This window comes from Prionailurus bengalensis, chromosome X, assembly GCF_016509475.1.
Source record: "Prionailurus bengalensis isolate Pbe53 chromosome X, Fcat_Pben_1.1_paternal_pri, whole genome shotgun sequence".
Taxonomy (NCBI): Eukaryota; Metazoa; Chordata; class Mammalia; order Carnivora; family Felidae; genus Prionailurus; species Prionailurus bengalensis.
Genome location: NC_057361.1, coordinates 91,885,743 through 91,904,467, shown reverse-complemented (window position 1 = coordinate 91,904,467; position 18,725 = coordinate 91,885,743). Strand labels below are relative to the sequence as shown.

Here is an 18,725-nt window from a genome sequence, read left to right as displayed (position 1 = left end):
CAAAACCAAAAAAACAATCTGGGAAGTCTTAACAGATTGGTTATCTCAGCCCCCCTTTGGGGATCTTAACAGATACCAATTGAAACTTTTAGATTAATTAACAAGGGAATGGGGAGAGGCCGAGGGGAGAGTCAAGGGACTCTTCTCAACAAGGTGAAAATTCTGAAACGGTTACAGTAGTCCCCCCTCAGCCGTGGTTTCAGTTATCCACAGCCTGGAAGCAGATCATCTCCTTCTGATGAATCATGAGAAGGTCAGTAGTTACCTAATGCTACATCACGATGCCTATGACCTCACTTCATCTTATCCTGTAGTCATGTTATCATCTCACATCACTGCAAACAGAGGAAGGGTGAGTGGGGTACCATAAGACATTTTGAGGGAGACCACATTTATATAGCTTTTATTACAGTATCTTATTATAATTGTTTTATTTTATTATTAGCTATGGTGGTTAATTTCTTACTGTGCCTAATTTATAAATTAAACTATATACAGGTATGCATAGGAAGAATATAGTATATATATATATATATATAGCCCTATATATATGTGTGTATATATATATATATATATATATATATATATATAGGGCTTCGCACCACCCACGGCTTCAGGCATCCACTGGGAAGGTCTTTGAATGTATCCCTTGTGAATAAGGAGGGGAGTGCTGTCCTGAGATATAAGGGAAATAAGGCAAATATCAATGGGAGAAAAAACAGAAAAGAAAGAGTCATAGGGTTCGTCCTGCAGGGTGGAAATCTTTAGATGGCTATTTAAAAGTGGGATGAGGGGAGCCTGGGTGGCTCAGTCGATTAAGCGTCCAACCTCAGCTCAGGTCATGATCTCGTGGTTTGTGAGTTCAAGCCCCCTCATCCGGCTGTCTGCTGTCAGAGCAGAGCAAAGCTCCCTTTGGATCCTCTGTCTCTCTCTCTTTCTCCCTGCCCTTCCCCCGTTCATGCTTTCTCTTTCTCTTTCTCTCTCTCAAAAATAAAACATTTTTAAAAAAGTAGGACGAGTAAAACGACATTTATAGGGTTAAAACAAAGGTTTTAATACAGCACTCCCAAAGGTTAGGAGGGCCAAAGGGTCCCCTGGCTTATCCTACAGCATTAAAGGACCTGAAGCAAGTCTGCCCTATTTACCCAAATTTGGAAAAGTGTAACCTGTGATTTATAGCATAAGAAGCACAGGTAACACAACACCCTGGGTTTGTGACTGGCATCTGGTGTGGGGAGCGAGGATATTTTAGGATTGAACCCTTAACTGTGGAATCTGACCTTATCTCCTAATAGTTTCAGAATTGAGTTGAATCGTAAGACATTCTGCAAATGTCAGAGCACTGCTTATTGGGGAGGTGGAGGAACCCCATGTCTACCCCCACCACCACACATCGAAAGTGGGTCCAGGAACCCAATTATATGGCAAATCTATGTTTAGCTTTTTGAGGAAACCGCAGCAGACATTTTATGTATGTATGCATGTATGTATGTATGTATGTATGTATTTTTAATGTTTATTTTTGAGAGAGAGAGAGACAGAGCGAGCAGAGGAGAGGCAAAGAGAGAGAGACACACACACAGAATCGGAAGCAGGCTGCAGGCTCCCAGCTGTCAGCACAGAGCCTGACGCGGGGCTCGAACCCTTGAACCCCGAGATCATGACCCGAGCCAAAGTCGGAAGCTTTACTGAATGAGCCACCCAGGCGCCCCAGACAAACATTTTTAAATGCGTTTGTAAGTTTGCAGAAAGGAAAAGCAGGAAAGAGACAAAGAACCAGCAGGCAGTAAGGAAAAGCCCCATAACTGGAGCCCAGCACTTGGGATATTAACAGAAATGCAAGGGCACACAAGGTCCTGGAAAAGCAAGACACCGGAAGCTGCAGTCTCCACATGAGGCCAAGACCCTAAAAAACAGACGCACCAGAAAACTTACCTGGAAACTTGTTTGTTTCTGTCATGACTCCCGGGGGGGAAACAGAATAAACAGGAACATAGTCTTACTGCTGCCCCGGCTGCTGCTACTGCAAACATTCCCTTGAGAATTTGCAGGGCAAAGCGTGTTCTAACACAGGTCTGGAGTTCAAATTTATACTCCTGTCACAAGGGAAAGCACAGCTGAGTAAAGGTAGCCCCACGTTGTTAATGCCTCCCGGCACAAGGCAAAAGCAAATCCACGCCTTTTGGGGAGGAAAGGATCCCCAACCTAGACCACGCAGGATTCCCCAAGAATTAGCTCAATCGAATAGGAGCTCACAATATTTATATATATCAAACATACAAGAAAATAAGCCGCCACAAGGGAGAGTTAGCACAAACAACAGATTTGGATTTCCAAGGATTTCAGACACTAGAATTAATCAGATACAGGACATAAAACAACTCCAGATGGCTTGTCTAAAGAAACAAAACATGTAATCAAAATGGGATAAGCAAAAGCAATTATCAGTTATGACCAGGCAAATGTGGGGGGAAATGAAATAGAATTCAATGAGTGGACTAAACAGCAAATGAAACACATCTGAATAAAGAGTGATCAGCAGATCTGGAGATTTTTTTTTCCAGAATGGAGCACTGAGAGATAAGAAGATAGAAAAAAAATTTTTTTTCCAGAATGGGGCACCGAGAGATAAGAAGATATAAAATATAAAGGTGAGGTTGAGACACAAAAGAGAGTGGGAAGGTCTAACGGTGCCTGGTTTTATTCATTTATTTTTGAGAGAGAGAGCCCATGGGAGAGGGGCAGAGAGAGAGTGAGACAGAGGATATGAAGCTGGCTCTATGCCGACAGCAGAGAGCCCAATGAGGTGCTCGAACTCACCAACCATGAGATCATGACCTGAGCTGAAGTCAAGATGCGGATGCTCAACCGACTGAGCCACCCAGGCACCCCTAAAAGAACTACGATTCTAAGCAACAATGGCATGTAATTTGAGGGCCGCACAGACTTAAATTTATGTGATGGTTTAGATTTGATTGTGAAGGGGCAGCTAGCCCCATGAATATCTGGGAAGGTATTCTATCCTCTAGGTAGAGGGAACTGCAAGCTTGAAGGCCCTGAAGCAGGAAAGGTCTTGATGTGTTTGAGTTGCAGAAAGAAGGCAGAGTCTGACTGGAGCCAGCTAGCATGTGTAGCATAAAAGATTGGATACTGTGGAGCTAAGATAAAAAAAAAATTGGAGTTTATTCTATCTATGGTGGGCAGGCCAAAGGGTTTTAAGCAGAGGAGTGAACTGCCTTATTAGAATTGCAAAGTACTGGGGCACCTGGGTGGCTCAGTCGGTTAAACACCCGACTCTTGATTTTGGCTCAGGTCATGATCTCACGGTTTGGGAGTTTGAGCCCCACCTTGGGCTCTACGCTGACAGTGCAGAGCCTGCTTGGGATTCTCTCTCTCCCTCTCTCTCTGCTCCTCCCCTGCTCAAACGTGTGCACACGTTCTCTCTCTCTCAAAATAAACAAGTTAATTTAAAACAAAATGGTGAAGTACAGCCGTGACCACGGTATGGAGAGCAGTACGAGTGTATGTGTAGGGGGCGGTGGGCGTGTGCGACCAACAGACTGGTTATGAGGCTACTATCCTAGTTCTTGATGTAGAACAGTGACAACAGAGAAGGGAAAATGTGACTTCTAGTAACAAATGAGTCATAAGTTTCTGGTTTGGGCAACTAGGGGAATTGTGGAACCATTTGGAGGGGAGGGAGAAATAAGAGTTTAATCTTAGACATTTAAATTTGGGATGCCCATCAGATAACCACATGGAGCTATCAAGCAGGCAGTTGAATATATGAGTCTAGAGTTCAGTGATAAGAAGGGCTTAGGGATGTTTGTTTCTGTGTGAGTTATCAGTGTATAGAAAGTACATAAAGCCTCGGGGCTGCCTATGGTCACCTAGTACATAAAATGGAAATGAAGAAGAGAGGAGGTCTGAGAACTGAGCACTGGGGCTTTCAAAAACGGAGTGGTCTGGAAGAAAAAGAGAATCTAGCAAAGGAGGTTGAGGGAGGAGAAAATCCAGCAGGCTATGGGATTCCAGAAGTGAAGAGGGACAAGTGTTTAAGGAGGAGGACTTGCTCAGCTTATGTCCGGTGTTGGCTAGGCGGTTGAGTAAGATGAATCCGGAGAAATGACAGGGGGATTTGACAAGATGAAAGTCATTGTTGACCTTGACAAGTGCAGCCTTGGTCGAGTGAGGGGGATGGAAACCTGGTTGGAGAACTGGAGGTGTGGAAGAGAACATAAGACCCTATAGATGTGGAGGTACTTTGAAAACAGTGAAAATATTTTACAAACGCAAGTGGCATTGCTATTTTGTCACCAGAGATTTTAGGGAAGTTCAAGACCTTGAACATGTGATGCATGTGCCAAGAGAGGTACTGTAGAACCAAGGAGCTGTTTGCCCAGGCAAGAATGTTGTCATGAGAAGCCACAAGTAAGACTTCAGGATAAGTACGGGAAAACAAAGTTGATGAGCAAGCAAGCCAGGGTTGTCTCAGAAGCATTGTCTCAGCTCACCAAGCCGACCCTGTGCCAGCCTCTGGAGCCCAACCAGGGCTGCCGGCAGGAAATGTTCCAGAATACGAATGGCGGTAACTTTTAGAAGAAGCCGCATCCATAAGGCTTACTGAATCTTTCATTAACTCATTTTGCAAAGCTTGCCAGCCACTCTCGATGGGCTGGATATAGTGTTGGCAAGACTGGGAAATCAGTGTGGGTTGTCTTCGTTGCCACAAGATTCCCCCTTCTTCACCACTGGGGCCACTCCTCTTCCCATAGACACTCTCTGCCCTTCTCTTCACCCTGCATCTCACTAGAAGGCAACTGCAAGGCTGGTGGATGGATCCAGGCAATTGTACTTAGAATCTCTGTGACTGTAGTTGATGAGATGCAGTTCTTTCTTTCTAGGACTATTAAGAAAAGACGTGTTCCGGGGCGCCTGGGTGGCTCAGTCAGTTGGGTGTCTGACTCTTGATTTTGGCTCAGGTCATGATCTTGCAGTTCGTGGGATGGAGCCCTGTGTCAGGCTCCGCGCTGACAGCATGGAGCCTGCTTGGGATTCTCTCACCCCCCCTCTCTCTCTGCCCCTCCCCTGCTTGTGCTTACTTTCTCTCCCTCTCAAAATAAATAAATATAAAAAAAAGGGGGAAAAGACACGTTCCTGCCTTTATTTGTGCAGTTACCTGGAATCCCCTTTACGTCTATCTCCATCAACCTATATCCCACACATCCCTCAAGACCCAGATTCTTCGTGGGCTTCGCCTTTGTCACCTTCTCTATGAAGTCTTCCCACTTCTCGTGATTAGAATTGTTCTCTTTGTCTTCTGTGTTCCCCCAGCTCTTTGTGTCTCTGTAACAGTGCTAACAACAGTCTGCCTCGTATTCCAATTATGTGTGTAGTTCTGAGTCGCTTATTATGCTGGCAATTCTGAAAGCAGGAGCCTTTCATTGTGACCGACTATATCTCTCACAGAGTCCCTTTGCCATAGTTAAGTGCTTCATGAATGAATATTAGTGGAGTTGAACTTTCAGTGAAAATATTTTGCATGTTGAAAGCGAGTCTCATACATATACAAGGCCTTGCTTCTGAGATAACATTTCTCTCTGCACAATTAGATCATGAAATGTAGAGTCTACTCTACAAGAACTAACCGCCAGCATCTGTAACATGTGGAGAATTTAATTAAGCTTAAATCAAGCCACGGAGTGAATTTGCCATTCGCAGCTAATATATCTGCTGTTGTTTTTTTTTTTAAAGGAAGAACATTGAGTTAATGGTTCAATGTTAATATGAGTTGATTTTATTGATTTTGTGCGGGCAGTTCATTAATTACAAAGACAGGCATTATGATCTTGTGCTCTCGTCCCTGACTTAAAGGCTCGAGTGTGACTCACACAAAAGCTGATGTCAGCTGGACCCTTGATCTCTGGGGATGCTGTAAGTGGTATCATAATGATTATTATTTTTACCACTTCTGATGCCACCTCATGACTGAAATGTTATCTAAAAAATCCAAGTTGCAAAATTATACATTTGCAACGTAGGCTAAGGCGGACTTTCTGTCACGTTACCTCCACGGAATTTGCAAAAGCAGGTGTGAGCTGAGCTTCATTTGGGAAGAGAGCTCCATTCTTCTCCTGCTCCTTCTTCTTTTCCTTCTCCCTTTTTCTTCTTTTTCTCCTCCTCCCCTCCTTCTCCTTGTCCTCCATTTCCACGACATTCTCCATTGCCAGTTACAGTAGTGGATAGGAATTTTCTTGTCTGTAGATTCAAAGTATGACCCATATAGATGTTTTCTTTTCTCAGTCTAGTAAAATGTTCTAATGGATATCGGGCATTGATTAGGACACATGCGGACTCTCCTGTTCAGGTTGTATACGAGCCTTTGACGTCAGGGCTTTACGAAAGCATGTTCTCTCAGGCAACTGAATTGCTCTGTCCGGAATTGAATCAGGACACCTGAGTGCTGGCCTCAACTCTGCCATGAGCCACCTGTGTATCTTTGGGCCACTTTGACTCTCTGTGCTTTGGGTTCCTCATATTTAAGACGGAGAGCTTTCTATTTTCCCAACTCTGTAACAAAGGCAGGGAGGGCTGTTGTGTCTCAGTATCCAAGGCATTTGGGAAAGCTGGGTATTCACATGCACAATGTGAACTTGTCTACATTTGGGAGCCAGTAAAATGTGGGGAGGGATCACACAAGAAACCTGATGCTGAACAGCTGGATTGCAAAATGAATGTTTTTGAAGCCAGCCACACCATTGTGAGTTTGTCAGAAGCATAGGGGGGCTTTGCCTTTCTCAGAAGCTCCCCGAAGGAGGGGTTATCCAAAGGCTTTTCCCAAAGCCTGGGTGGGGGCAAAAAGGCTTGGGGTTGGAGGAGGGTGGGTCATTGTAACAGCAACCCCCAGAGCAATCTGTGAAGGCTTTGTTGTCCTACAATAGGGTATCATGGCGTGTCACTGCAATGACTGCTTTTGAGCTTTTGGTTTTTCTTCTTGGGAAGCAATTTCCACCAGCACCTCCAAAATGAATGCTCTGCTGCCTTTTGGGGAAGGGTTGATGTTTGAAGTGTTTACTAAATTATTTTCATGGCCAGTAGTTGGTTGGGGTTTTCGATTTCTTTTTGAGCCAACCTCATTATTTACATTTTCCCTTAAAATCATTCATTTCATCTAAGTTTTCCAACAGTTAGCATATTTATGCAAAGAAGAACTTCTGAATGCACAATCATCGCTCCTTTCTTGTTCCTAAATTTGTGTATTTGTGTTACCTTTCAAAACCTTTGAATGCTAGTTCTTGTTGTTTGCCAAGATTAATTTCCTTTTTGTTCCTACTTTTCTGCGTTTGTATAAACTTACAAAGCCTCCTTCTTATTTTCTTTGCATTTGGTTGAGACAAAAAGAGCCCTGCTGAATTCTCACTCTACGGCAAGCACTCTACCACAAACCATGGGGACATGCAGAGAGAGGGATAAACTTGGCTGTTACATTCGGGAAACTAGTGCTTGAAAGGGAAGGAGCAGGTGAGCACTCATGAGAATACAGGCAGGTCTTGAAACAAAGTGCTACACCCTAGAGGCCACTAGTGGAGGGGCACCCAAGGATGAGGCTTCCTTAACTCATAAGCAAAACTAAAGTCAGGGTCAGGGCCAGCATCGAACATGAGGGCATGGCAGAGATCTTCAGGGTCAAGGAGGTGCCAGGGGATAAACAATTCAGAGACACACAATGTATCAAAGTTAGGGGCTCCAGTTTTTATTGAGCCAAGGTCTGGGACGTCAGGTTGTGAGCTCCATGGAGTCGTGAACCGTGTCTTAAACATCCTTGTTTCCCCAGTGCCTGAACTGTGCATGAGTTTTGTATTGCTGAGCGGCCAAAAGGACAGGCTTTGGAGTCCGATAGATCTGTGTTCGTTTGGCTTCATCACTTTCCACCTAAGTAATTTACTTATTGTCTCTGGGCCTCAGTTTTCTCATCTGTGAGACAGCGATGACAATAATATTTACCTCTAGGATCTGTTGTGAGGGTAAAATGAGAGGAAAGATTCAGAAGTACTTAGCAGGGTGCCTGTCACAGAATAAACATTCAATTTAGGGGTAGCTCTAGTTGTCATTACATGAGTGTGGAATGAATGGGTGAGGGACAAGTGGGCTGTAGGATGTTGGCCTATTTGATGAGGTCAGGACCCACGGCTGGGAAAAGGCTTATAGGAGCAAACCTGGCAGTCTTCCAAGTCTTCCCTTATCTTGGCATCTCCTGGATGATTGGGAGGCTGACGCAATGGGGATAATCTTGAAGCATTTCTCACTTTGTGTAAATCTTGCAATCATCTTGGCTAGGCAGATGAGGACTGAATAGAACCTGGGTTGGGGTGGGTGATGGTATTAATGTGCACATTTTTTTCAAATGTGAAATATTGCTCTCCGCACCCAGCAAGCTGTTATTACTTTGTGAGCACTGTGCTTTTGGAAAGCCATCGCTGGCAGCTTGAATGGCTAGCTTAGAACAATTAGAAGCTTTGAACACTTTCAAGCTAAGGATTGGGATAAGAATGTTTTGACTCTATGGTTTCTCCTGGGATTTTCCTCGTGTGCTGGACTAATTATCAGATGTAATTAGGAAGCTGAGGAGTGAGGAGACTATAGTGAGCAACATACTTTCCCAGGGACCCTCATTTCTTTGCGCAGAAAAGGGTTGGGGAGACTATCTCTCTGTTGTGGAGAAACAGCAATGCATAGGGCACTAGAGGGTGGGAAGGATCCTGGGAACATGGTTTTACCAGCAGAGCCTCAAGCCTATGGGGACTCATTGCTCTTGATTAAATTTTAAGTGGTCAGGACAGTTTTCCCCTTCTTGTTCTTGAGGGAGGAATGGTATTCTGGGTCACTTCCGTGTTCTTGGTCCATTTTTAGCAAAAGTCCAATTTTCATGGGTGGAAATCAGTTGAGAACTGGTGCCCTTCTTTCAAAACTCATGAAGTTAACGAGAAGAGCTTCCACATCTTGGTCAGCCATAGAGTCTATCTACTTCAGGCTGCAGACGACCTTTCTCATCTGCCTTGGCTTACACCTTTGGCCCCAGAGTCGGGCTAGGAGCACTCTGTGTTTGAGCCTCTGAGAAAAGGTAACATTTGCAGGGCCATCTGCTTGTGAACCTATTTTTTTAAGTTTCGTTATTTATTTTGAGAGAGAGAGCACCCAAGCAGGGAAGGGGCAGAGAGAAAGAATCCCAAGCATGGGGCTTGAACACACGAACTGTGAGATCATGACCTGAGTCAGAACCAAGAGTCAGACGCTTAACCAACTGGGCCACCCAGCTGCCCCTGCTTGTGAACTTTTATTAAAAGGGATCATGTCCACATGGTCTTGAAGTTATTCTTAATGCAATGGAAACATGAAACATGAAACATGGAAAGGCAATGGCATTTGGTATATCTTTACTCACCAGGGGCTGTGATGCAGACTATGAGCCTGGTGGCTTGAAAAATGGAGATCCCTGAGGGCTAAAGATGATGGCCCAGACCTGAAGCTTTTTTCCCCTGCCAGCATGATATGATGTTTACTGTCACAAGATAATCACATGTCCATCCAATGTCTCTGCTTTCTCCGTAGGTAACCTGTCTCCATGATTTCTTTGGTGATGACGATGTGTTTATTGCCTGTGGTCCTGAAAAATTTCGCTATGCTCAGGATGACTTTTCTCTGGATGAAAATGGTACGCACAACCACTGGATATGATTGCTCTCTTATCTTCCCTCCTTCTAACCCTTAGGATTTCCATGGGTTCATATGGACCAGAGAACATCCATGCATGGACCTTCGAGGGCAAATACTGTCAGTCTTTCTCCTGTATATTTGGATACATGAGTCACTAAGCGAAAGGTTGATTAGATGTCCCAGATTCTCAGCCTCCAAACTCAACAAAACTCACTACCTGCCCCAAAAGTGACCAGATTTCTCGAACCACATATTGTGTCACATGGGATGACGGGTGCAATCAGACTCAGACTATGGGAAGGAAAATTTGGAGTCAGAACTTGGATATTATATGTATACTTTTTTGTAGTCAACATCCTCCAGCTACTTGGCTCATGTTGATGGTTCCATTTTAGAAAGATTTTCCACTGTGTTCTTAGTGTCAAATCTTTCCCCTCTTCCCTCTTTCTGGCTTGCTGCCTCATTCCCCCTGCTCTGTGACTCAAGATTCCAGAGGTTGTTAATCTCAGGAAGGAGGTGAACATCTGCCCACCTCCCTTTGCTTGAGTCCAAGCTCCATGTGTAAGTTAATGGCAGATTAGCTCATACAGCAACAGGGTTAGGAAATGATCCTGATGGGAAGACACATTCAAAACATATTTCCCAATTATGAGGGGTGAGAAAAACAAACAGCTCAAGTGACAAGGACCCTGAAAGAGGTGGCATTTCTGCTGTGTTCACTTTGAGAAGAGACAAATGACCATAAAATAGCTAAACAAACCCCAGGCCATATGCAACTTCCTATACCTTCTGCATCTCCAGCTCTGGACAGTGATCACTAAAGTCCATCAACCAAAACAAGACATAGAACAAACAAAAATGAGCTTTCTGCTTAACTCAATTTCCAAAAAACCACTCAGTTTGTCAGAAAAGATCCTCTAATTTTTTCTGGGTAATTGATAGATCTTTAAGTAGGAAGTGACCAGAGAGTGTCCAAAGAAAAGACTGCCCTCTACCTAGCTGTGTGGTTCCACTTTGACCATCACAGCACAAGGTTGGAAAATCCATAACAGAAAGAGCACTAGACTGGGACTTAGGAGACTTGGTTGCTAGCCCTCGCTCTGCTCGTTTCTTGCTTTGTGGTCCTAAGCAAGAGGCTTATATTCTTTGCGGTCTCGTCATCAACGTGAGTATGGTAATTCTCTTAACGCATTAGCACAATCCGTGCCCAGAATTACCACAGTAGGGCTGCTGAGTGATCTGCATGGAAAAAGTGCCCCACACGTGTCGGACTGAGGTTGAGGCAAGTAGCAAAAACATTTGGCAGACTCCCCGATACACCCAAGAGCTTTCTGTAAGCTCTGAGTGACGGTCACTGCTGGCTCCTTTATATTCATTAAGCCGGCATAGGGTTTTATGATAACGTGCATTGAAAATAAAAAAGGGGCGCCTGGGTGGCTCAGTCGATTGAGCGTCTGACTTCGGCTCAGGTCACGATCTCACGGTTCATGAGTTCGAGTCCCCGCATCGGGCTCGCTGCTTGTCAGTGCGGAGCCTGCTTTGGATCCTCTGTCTCCCTTTCTCTCTGCCCCTCCCCTGCTCATGCTCCTTCTCTCAAAAATGAATAAATATTTTTTTTTAAAAAAAGAAAGAGTTCTATAAATGCAAGATGGTGGTGGTGGCGGTGGTGGTTAGGAGTGCTTATTTATAAAATGGCATGACATCCCTAATATGCCTGTTATAATACATGGCATGCAATGAACAATAAATGGTAGCTCCTCCTTTCTCCTTTAGATTACTCACGAATGTTTCATCTGGGTGGCTGCAGCCTCTCGGCTGTCAATCTCTTCTCCAAGGAAATTAATTAATTAGGTCAACAGGTGCTCTTCTGCGTTGTCCACAAATGATCGAGTTGACTATTTAATAACCCGCCCAACCTGCTCTTCAACTCCTTCCCTTGTTTCCATAATCCAGGGATTTAAACACCTGGCTTAGCCCAGATGACTTTTGAAAGTTTCTCCCATGCCCCCCTCCCCAGAGCCGTCATTCCCACAGACGGTGAGGACCACCCCGTAGTCCTGAGCCATTGGGTACTTTGGCCTGTGGTGGTTACTCCAGTTTCCAGAAGTTGGTAATATGCTGAGCCCCGTTCCTCCCCTGGCTTTACTGAGCTGTGTCTTTTTTTTTTTTTTTTTTTTTTTACCAGAATGCCGAGTCATGAAGGGAAACCCATCGGCCACAGCTGGCCCAAAGGCCTCTCCAACCCCTCAGAAGAGTTCAGCTAAGAGCCCTGGCCCCATGCGCCGGAGCAAGTCTCCAGCTGACTCAGGTAACGACCAAGACGGTGAGTGCTCTTCTCCTAACTGTGCATGCTGACTTCATTTACAGAGGCCAATACCTTCTGCATGCAGGGCAACGCGTTCCTCGTGAATACCGCTGAGTCTCCATGATACCAATTCTATCCGCTCAGAGACTAAACCGTCAGGCTTGTTTGGACTCATGGAGACACAGCTAAACCCCGGTTCTACTCAGATGGACACAGACCAGAAACCTGTAATGCTTATTGTCGTGTTTGTCCTCATAGTCACCATCTTCAACATCACCCAGCAAAAGCACAGTCAATGAAATAATCCAGTCACACGCCAATCTGAAACAGAAAAGCAAAATCGAAAACAAAAATGTCAAACACTTGCCACCCCGAAGTGTCAACATAGTTGAGGCACTTGAGCTTCCAATTTGACTTTGAGCTTTTTAGAAGTCAACACATAAAGAGAAACAAGATAATTCACATCATTCTCACAACAAGAGAAAAAATATGTAGGCCAGGGTCTGAAAGGAAACACAGAGATTTGTCACACAGGATTTTAATTAGTGGATAGTGAGTGATCTAAAAAATGTGGTGTATGAATCACTGCCAAGCCATGAACTATTTATCAGTCTGTGACAAGCTTAGAAGCTCGTGCCAAATGCAAATTATGCCACTAAGCAAACATTTGCTTCAGCTGACTCTTTTTTTCATAGCATAATTTTATTGATAAAGGCAGCAGTGTGTCCTTTGAAGTTCTGGTGCAAGATCTTGCCCCCGCCGCCTGAGTGACACTGATCTGAAAAGGCAAAGGGCCCCAGAAGTTCAAGTTGAGAAGCTGAGTGGAGTCATGCACAGACAATTTGAGTTCTTTGTGGTAAAGGCAATTGTATGGCCCAGAAGACTTCTATTTGTTCTCCCAAGGCTCAGTGTTCACCACGAGAATTCTTCCAGCCTGGGAACTTTGGGGCGGAGAGCACAAACACTATCTTTGCTTCCATTTGGGGCAACTCAAGCAGCCTCTTGGCGTGGAAATGCTTGTGGCCTAGAAAAACAGCCTGTCCTTCTGGCCTCACACTGCCAGGAACATGCACATCACCGGCCATATTTTTATTCTCAGGCAGAAAGAACTGAACTGGAAGAAGCAGCACAAGCTTTTCATGCTTTCATGACTCTGCACACCCTGCTTCCCTGCCCCTGGAATGCCATCCCTCTACCCTACCACTCTTCTTTGCTTGGAAACTTCTATTCATCCCTCAACACCTCAAATAGAAATAGTTTCATTCCCTGCACTATCATAGCATGTCATTCATGTATCTGGGGGTAATATTCACCATGCTGTGCTGTAAAGTCTGTATTTACCTGTCTACTTCTCCAACTAAATATTGGGCCCCTCAGGGGTCCGATGTCATGTTCATCTTGTGTCCTCAGCGCTGGGTCCTAGTAGATGCTCAACTAATGTTTGTGAATGATCAGATATGTAAAAGTACCTATTTCACCCAGCACGGTGCTAGAGACGTAGTTAATATATAGGTAATATCTGCTAAAGGAGTAAAAATGCAAGTGTTTGCTAATGTGTTGGTGAAGCGTACAAAACAGCACATGCCCCTATCTAAGCAAATTCACATTGCTCACGCTACAAAGACTGATGTTTTAACATTCAGATTAAGAATGAAATTATAGAGAGGTGCCTGGGTGGCTCAGTTGGTTGAGTGTCCAACTTGGGCTCAGGTCATAATCTCACAGCTGGTGAGTTCAAGCCCTGCGTCGGGCTCCATGCTGACAGCTCAGAGCCTGGAGCCTGCTTCGGATTCTGTGTCTCCCTCTCTGTCTGCCTCTCCCCCACTCACATTCTGTCTCTCTCTCTCTCTCTCTCTCTCAAAAATAAAACATTAAAATTTTTTTGAAAAGAATGAAATTGTAGGAATAATACTTGGCAATCAAAAAGAATGAAATCTTGCTGTTTGCAACAACATGGATGGAACTAGAGTGTATTATGCTAAGTGAATGGATAAGTCAGTCAGAGAAAGACAAATATCATATGACTTTACTCATATGGAATTTAAGATATAAAACAGATGGACATAAGGGAAGGGAAGCAAAAATAATATAAAAACAGAGAGGGAGACAAACTAGATGAGAGTCTTAAATACACAGAACAAACTGAGGGTTGCTGGAGGGGTGTTGGGTGGGGGGATGGGCTAAATGGGCAAGGGGCATTAAGGAGGGCACTTGCTGTGATGAGCACTAGGTGTTATATGTAAGTGATGAATCACTAAATTTTATTCCTGAAGTCATTATTACACTATATGTTAAATAACTTGGATTTAAATTTTTTTTAACTTAAAAATTTTCAATTTTCAAAAAAAGAATGAAATTGTACAAATTCTAGGCAGGGTCTTGCAAAAAAAATAGACTTTAAATGCTTGATCAAGACTCATAAAGTCTGGCAATAGCTGCCTACCAATCATTTTTCAGAAATATCACTGATCATTTCTGGGATTTCTTTTTTTTTTTTATTTTTAGAGAGAATATGCATGTGTGCGTGTGTATGAGTGGGGGGGAGGGGCATAGAGAGAGAAAGAGCACGGAGCCTGATGTGGGGCTCAATCCCACAACCTTAGATCATGGCCTGAGCTAAAATCAAGAGTCAAATGCTTAACCAGTGAGCCACCCTGGCACCCCCTTTTCTTGGATTTATTTTTTTTGTAGTTTTTTTTTTAATGTTTATTCATTTTTGAGAGAGAGAGAGAGAGAGAGAGAGAGAGAGAGAGAGAGAGAGCATGAGCCGGGGAGGGGCAGAGAGAGAGGGAGACACAGAATTTGAAGCAGGCTCCAGGCTCCGAGCTGTCAACACAGAGCCTGATGTGGGGCTCGAACTCACGAACCACAAGATCATGACGTGAGCCAAAGTTGGACGCTTAACCGACTGAGCCACCCAGGCGCCCCTCTTGGATTTCTAATGTGTACTACTCATTTCGTACTGCAAAACAAATTACCCCAAAACGTAGCCACTCAAAACAACAAATATTTATTGTTTTATAGTTTCTGTGGGTTAGGAATTTTGGAGTAGCTTAGCCTGTGTGGTTTTGTCTGGCTCAGGATCCCCCATATAGTTGAGGTCAAAGTGTTGGTGTGGTGTTGGTGAAGTCATCTGAAGGTTCACCTGGGACTGTAGGCTCCACTTCCAAGATGGCCGTTGGCAGGATCTTCTCCCAGACAGTGATTCAAGAAAGTGAACAAGGAAGAAGATGCAGTGCCTTTTGTGATCTAGTGTCCGAAGCCACAGACCGTCACTTCTGTTTTAGTCAACTCATTAGCAGCAGTCACTAACTCCAGCCCACCTTCAAGGAAAGGAGGGTCAATCTTCACCTCTTGAGTGGGGGGTGGACCTAGTTTTAGACGGCCAAGAATTGGTGAACCTATTTTTAAGCCACCACTAACCTCTTACTTAAAAATGCTGAGGCGGCAGTAGCTTGAGGTAAATGGATTCTCTGTGGGCTGTATCCAGTTGGGTCATCCACCCCACGTGAACCGAAGCATCTGTGAGTAAACATGGCTTAAACATGATCGCCAACATGCTACCTACAGAATTTCCCTTCTAGAAACTATGCATCTCACTGACTCTAAGTTATTAGAAACAGAGAAGGAATACGTTAGGATTTAATGAATATTTGTCTGATTAAAAGGAATATAATAAATCCCAACCTAGGCAAAGGCAGGCAAGATCTGCCTTTGCTCTTTCACAACACCTTTGCTAGAGAGAAGGAATGAAGATATATTCACACCCACAGGATAAAAAAGAGAAACCAATTCGAGGCAGGGAAAGTGGACTTTGCTTGGCAGATATCAGAATTACACACAGCCCTTGCTCCCTACTAGCAAAAACAAAAACAAAAACAAAAACAAAAAACCAAAACACCTAAAGTGGTGTTCTCAGGAGAGAGAATTTAAATCTTTATTTCAGGTAATTCATGAACATCAATGAAGCCAAATGTTGGCCTGGCCAGCCTTATTGGCAATTTCCAGAACGTCTGAGCTCATCACAGATGACGTGTCTAGATCTTTCACATGATTTCAGCCCCAAAGCATAAAAGGATCCATGTAACATGACCTTGTCTATTCCATGGCAGTTTAGAGCCATGTCCAGGGCATCCACTCAGTGAACATTTCACAGGGACAAAGCTGATCTCAGGCAAAACAGTACTTTAGGTATGGTTTGGATTTGACATACCCATTTTCCCCTTCCCACTTCCACGTCACTCGGGACCATGCCAGGCTGGCAAGTGGAGGGGGATAGGATATGGAAAAGGAGAGGGAAGCATCTCTGTAGGAAGGCCCAGTGACACCACTTCCCAGTTTTGTGACGTGGGACAAGTTTCTTACCTTGTCTAAGACCTGGTTTCCATTTTGGTTAAGTTAGAACTTACACATCTGGAGATAAAGATCATTTTCCAATATTATCGGTTGTTTCCAATTTATAGAGTTGTACAGTAGCTTCCACAGAATAAGGATCATGTAACCAAAAGGATGAGCTATAGACCATGCATAGTTTTGCATCAGCACATGTCAAGGTTTTTCCAAGTTCTTAGCAAGGGACATAGGTAGGTTAATACCCATTTCACCAAAGAACAGTGGTGTTGAGTGGGGCTGAAATTCTTTGTTCTTTTCTAGGATGTGGCAGTACCACCATGTTTCCATCCTGTGTTCGTCCGTCTTGGATCTGGGACTTGTGGGAGGGATTCACATTTTTTTTCATTCAACCTGAGAAACTCAAGGTTGTAGAAGATAGGCCATTTCCAGGGAATTTTAACTACCTTCCTTTGAAGGCAAACGACAGCCAAAAATGTTCCTCTGCAGCAGGGACTCAAACCAAATGAAACATTGGCTCAGTTCGGGTTCAGTTAAAGGAATGTTTTGATGTTCTAGTTCATTAGAAAATATATAGGTTTGATTCTGGTTTGAACATGTTTGCTAGATTTTCAAATACTTTTTTAAGAAGAACAGAGCAATGGAGTTGGGAGAAAGCAAATATTTATTTAAAGTTATAAAATAAAACAAATCTTTCAGAGGAGGGTAATAGTGAAAGAATAAAAGAAATAAGTCAAATAGACATTCATATATATACTATATATATATGTAGTATATATATACTATATATAATAGTATAGTATATAGTATATTAGTATATATAGTATATAAACTAATATACTATCATAGTATATTAGTACACAATATATATACTAATATACTATCTATAGTAGTATAGTGTATATATATATATGGACATCTATTTGACCTATTTCTCTTATTCTTTCACATATATAGAATATATGTATATATATGTATAATATATATACATATATGTATAATATATATTACATATGCAATACATATGTAATATACATATTATACACATACATATAATACATATACATATTATATGTAATTGCATATGTAACATATATTACATATATACATAGTATATATGTGTAATATATATACATATATATATAGTGTGTGTATATATATATATATATATATATGGTCCAATTCATGGTTCAGTTGGCTTGAGGTTTAGGAAATTGATGCGATTTGGTCTGTAATTTGTGTCATAATTTGATTCCTCAGTCCTTAAGTTGTCTCTTTTCTGTTCTTCCCATGAGTAAATCAAAATCTGTATACTTTATTCCCTTTGAGTTCAGTCCCCACTCCTGCCAATGTTGAGTGTGCCCCAAATGGAATGTCTGTTGTTAAACCCTAAACTTAAGTTAAGGAAGGATTCGGTCGTCCACATAATAATGCTATAAGGAGCTCTCATTCTTACTGGGCAGAGCTGATGGACTCGTAGAATCCAAGTCCCATTAGCCATGTCTGTCTTTAAAGTAGGACAAGGAACTGTGGTAAAGCAGAGAAGAATCTGAGCCCAGAGGTCTCCTCTGAGATGTTTGAAGAAATCTTCTGTAGTGCCCCCATTTTGATTAACCCAGGACTTGCCATTTTGATGGGCAAAGGGAATTCTGGCCTCAGAACTGCAGGAAGACCTTTCTAGTGCGTCGCTGGCTGTTTCCATTTCAGCCATTAATGTGTTAATTTTTCCTTTTCTGCAAATACCCCCAATTGAATTGAATTGAATTAAAAGGACAAAGTAGCTAGTTGCTGGGAAGGAGTCTTTTCTTTTTCTTTCTTCTTCTTTTTTTTTTCCTTAAGGAGCCTCCAAGGAAGCTAATTACCCACCCTGGTAGGCTGAGAGAATTGTAATGTGATAATTAGTTTGGTGTTCTTCAGTAGTAAGTCATTGTTGTAGCAACCCAATGTTCCCCACCCTCCTTCTTCCCAACCTATGTGTACCTATTCCTGAAAATCAAATCTTCCCTGTTCCCAACCCCCTTAAAAAGAATGGATTCTGCACCAAAATATACAGACTTTGTAAGGGGAGGTCAAGGGACACAAAACAGCGGTGCAGTGGGTGTGTGGGTTCATGGGAGAATTGTATCCAGAAATATTTCTCTTCCTAACTGAACAGGCTGCTTTGAGTTGCCTGAGGAGGGACCTAGCTATTCTGCCCTTCCCGAATGTGATCGTCTAGACCAGCTCTGTCTAATAGAAATATAATGGGAGCCTTGTACATAATTTTAAATTTTCTGACAGCCACAGTTAAAAAGGTCAAAGAAACAGAAGAAATCTGTTTTGATAATATATTTTAATCTACTCAATGCATCCAAAA

General features: G+C 43.0%; 1 protein-coding gene across 5 annotated transcripts in view; it reads left to right on the top strand.

Annotated features, from left to right (window-relative positions):
- Positions 1-18,725, top strand: part of DCX (doublecortin) — a 112,470-nt gene that overhangs the window by 68,074 nt on the left and 25,671 nt on the right. For 3 of the 5 annotated variants that reach the window (XM_043569687.1, XM_043569685.1, XM_043569686.1), the window contains exons 4-5: positions 9,610-9,712; positions 11,900-12,037. In XM_043569687.1, the coding sequence (XP_043425622.1) occupies positions 9,610-9,712; positions 11,900-12,037 (241 nt within the window). The remainder of the gene's footprint in view (positions 1-9,609; positions 9,713-11,899; positions 12,038-18,725) is intronic. The other 2 variants (XM_043569689.1, XM_043569688.1) reach the window with 1 other exon arrangement.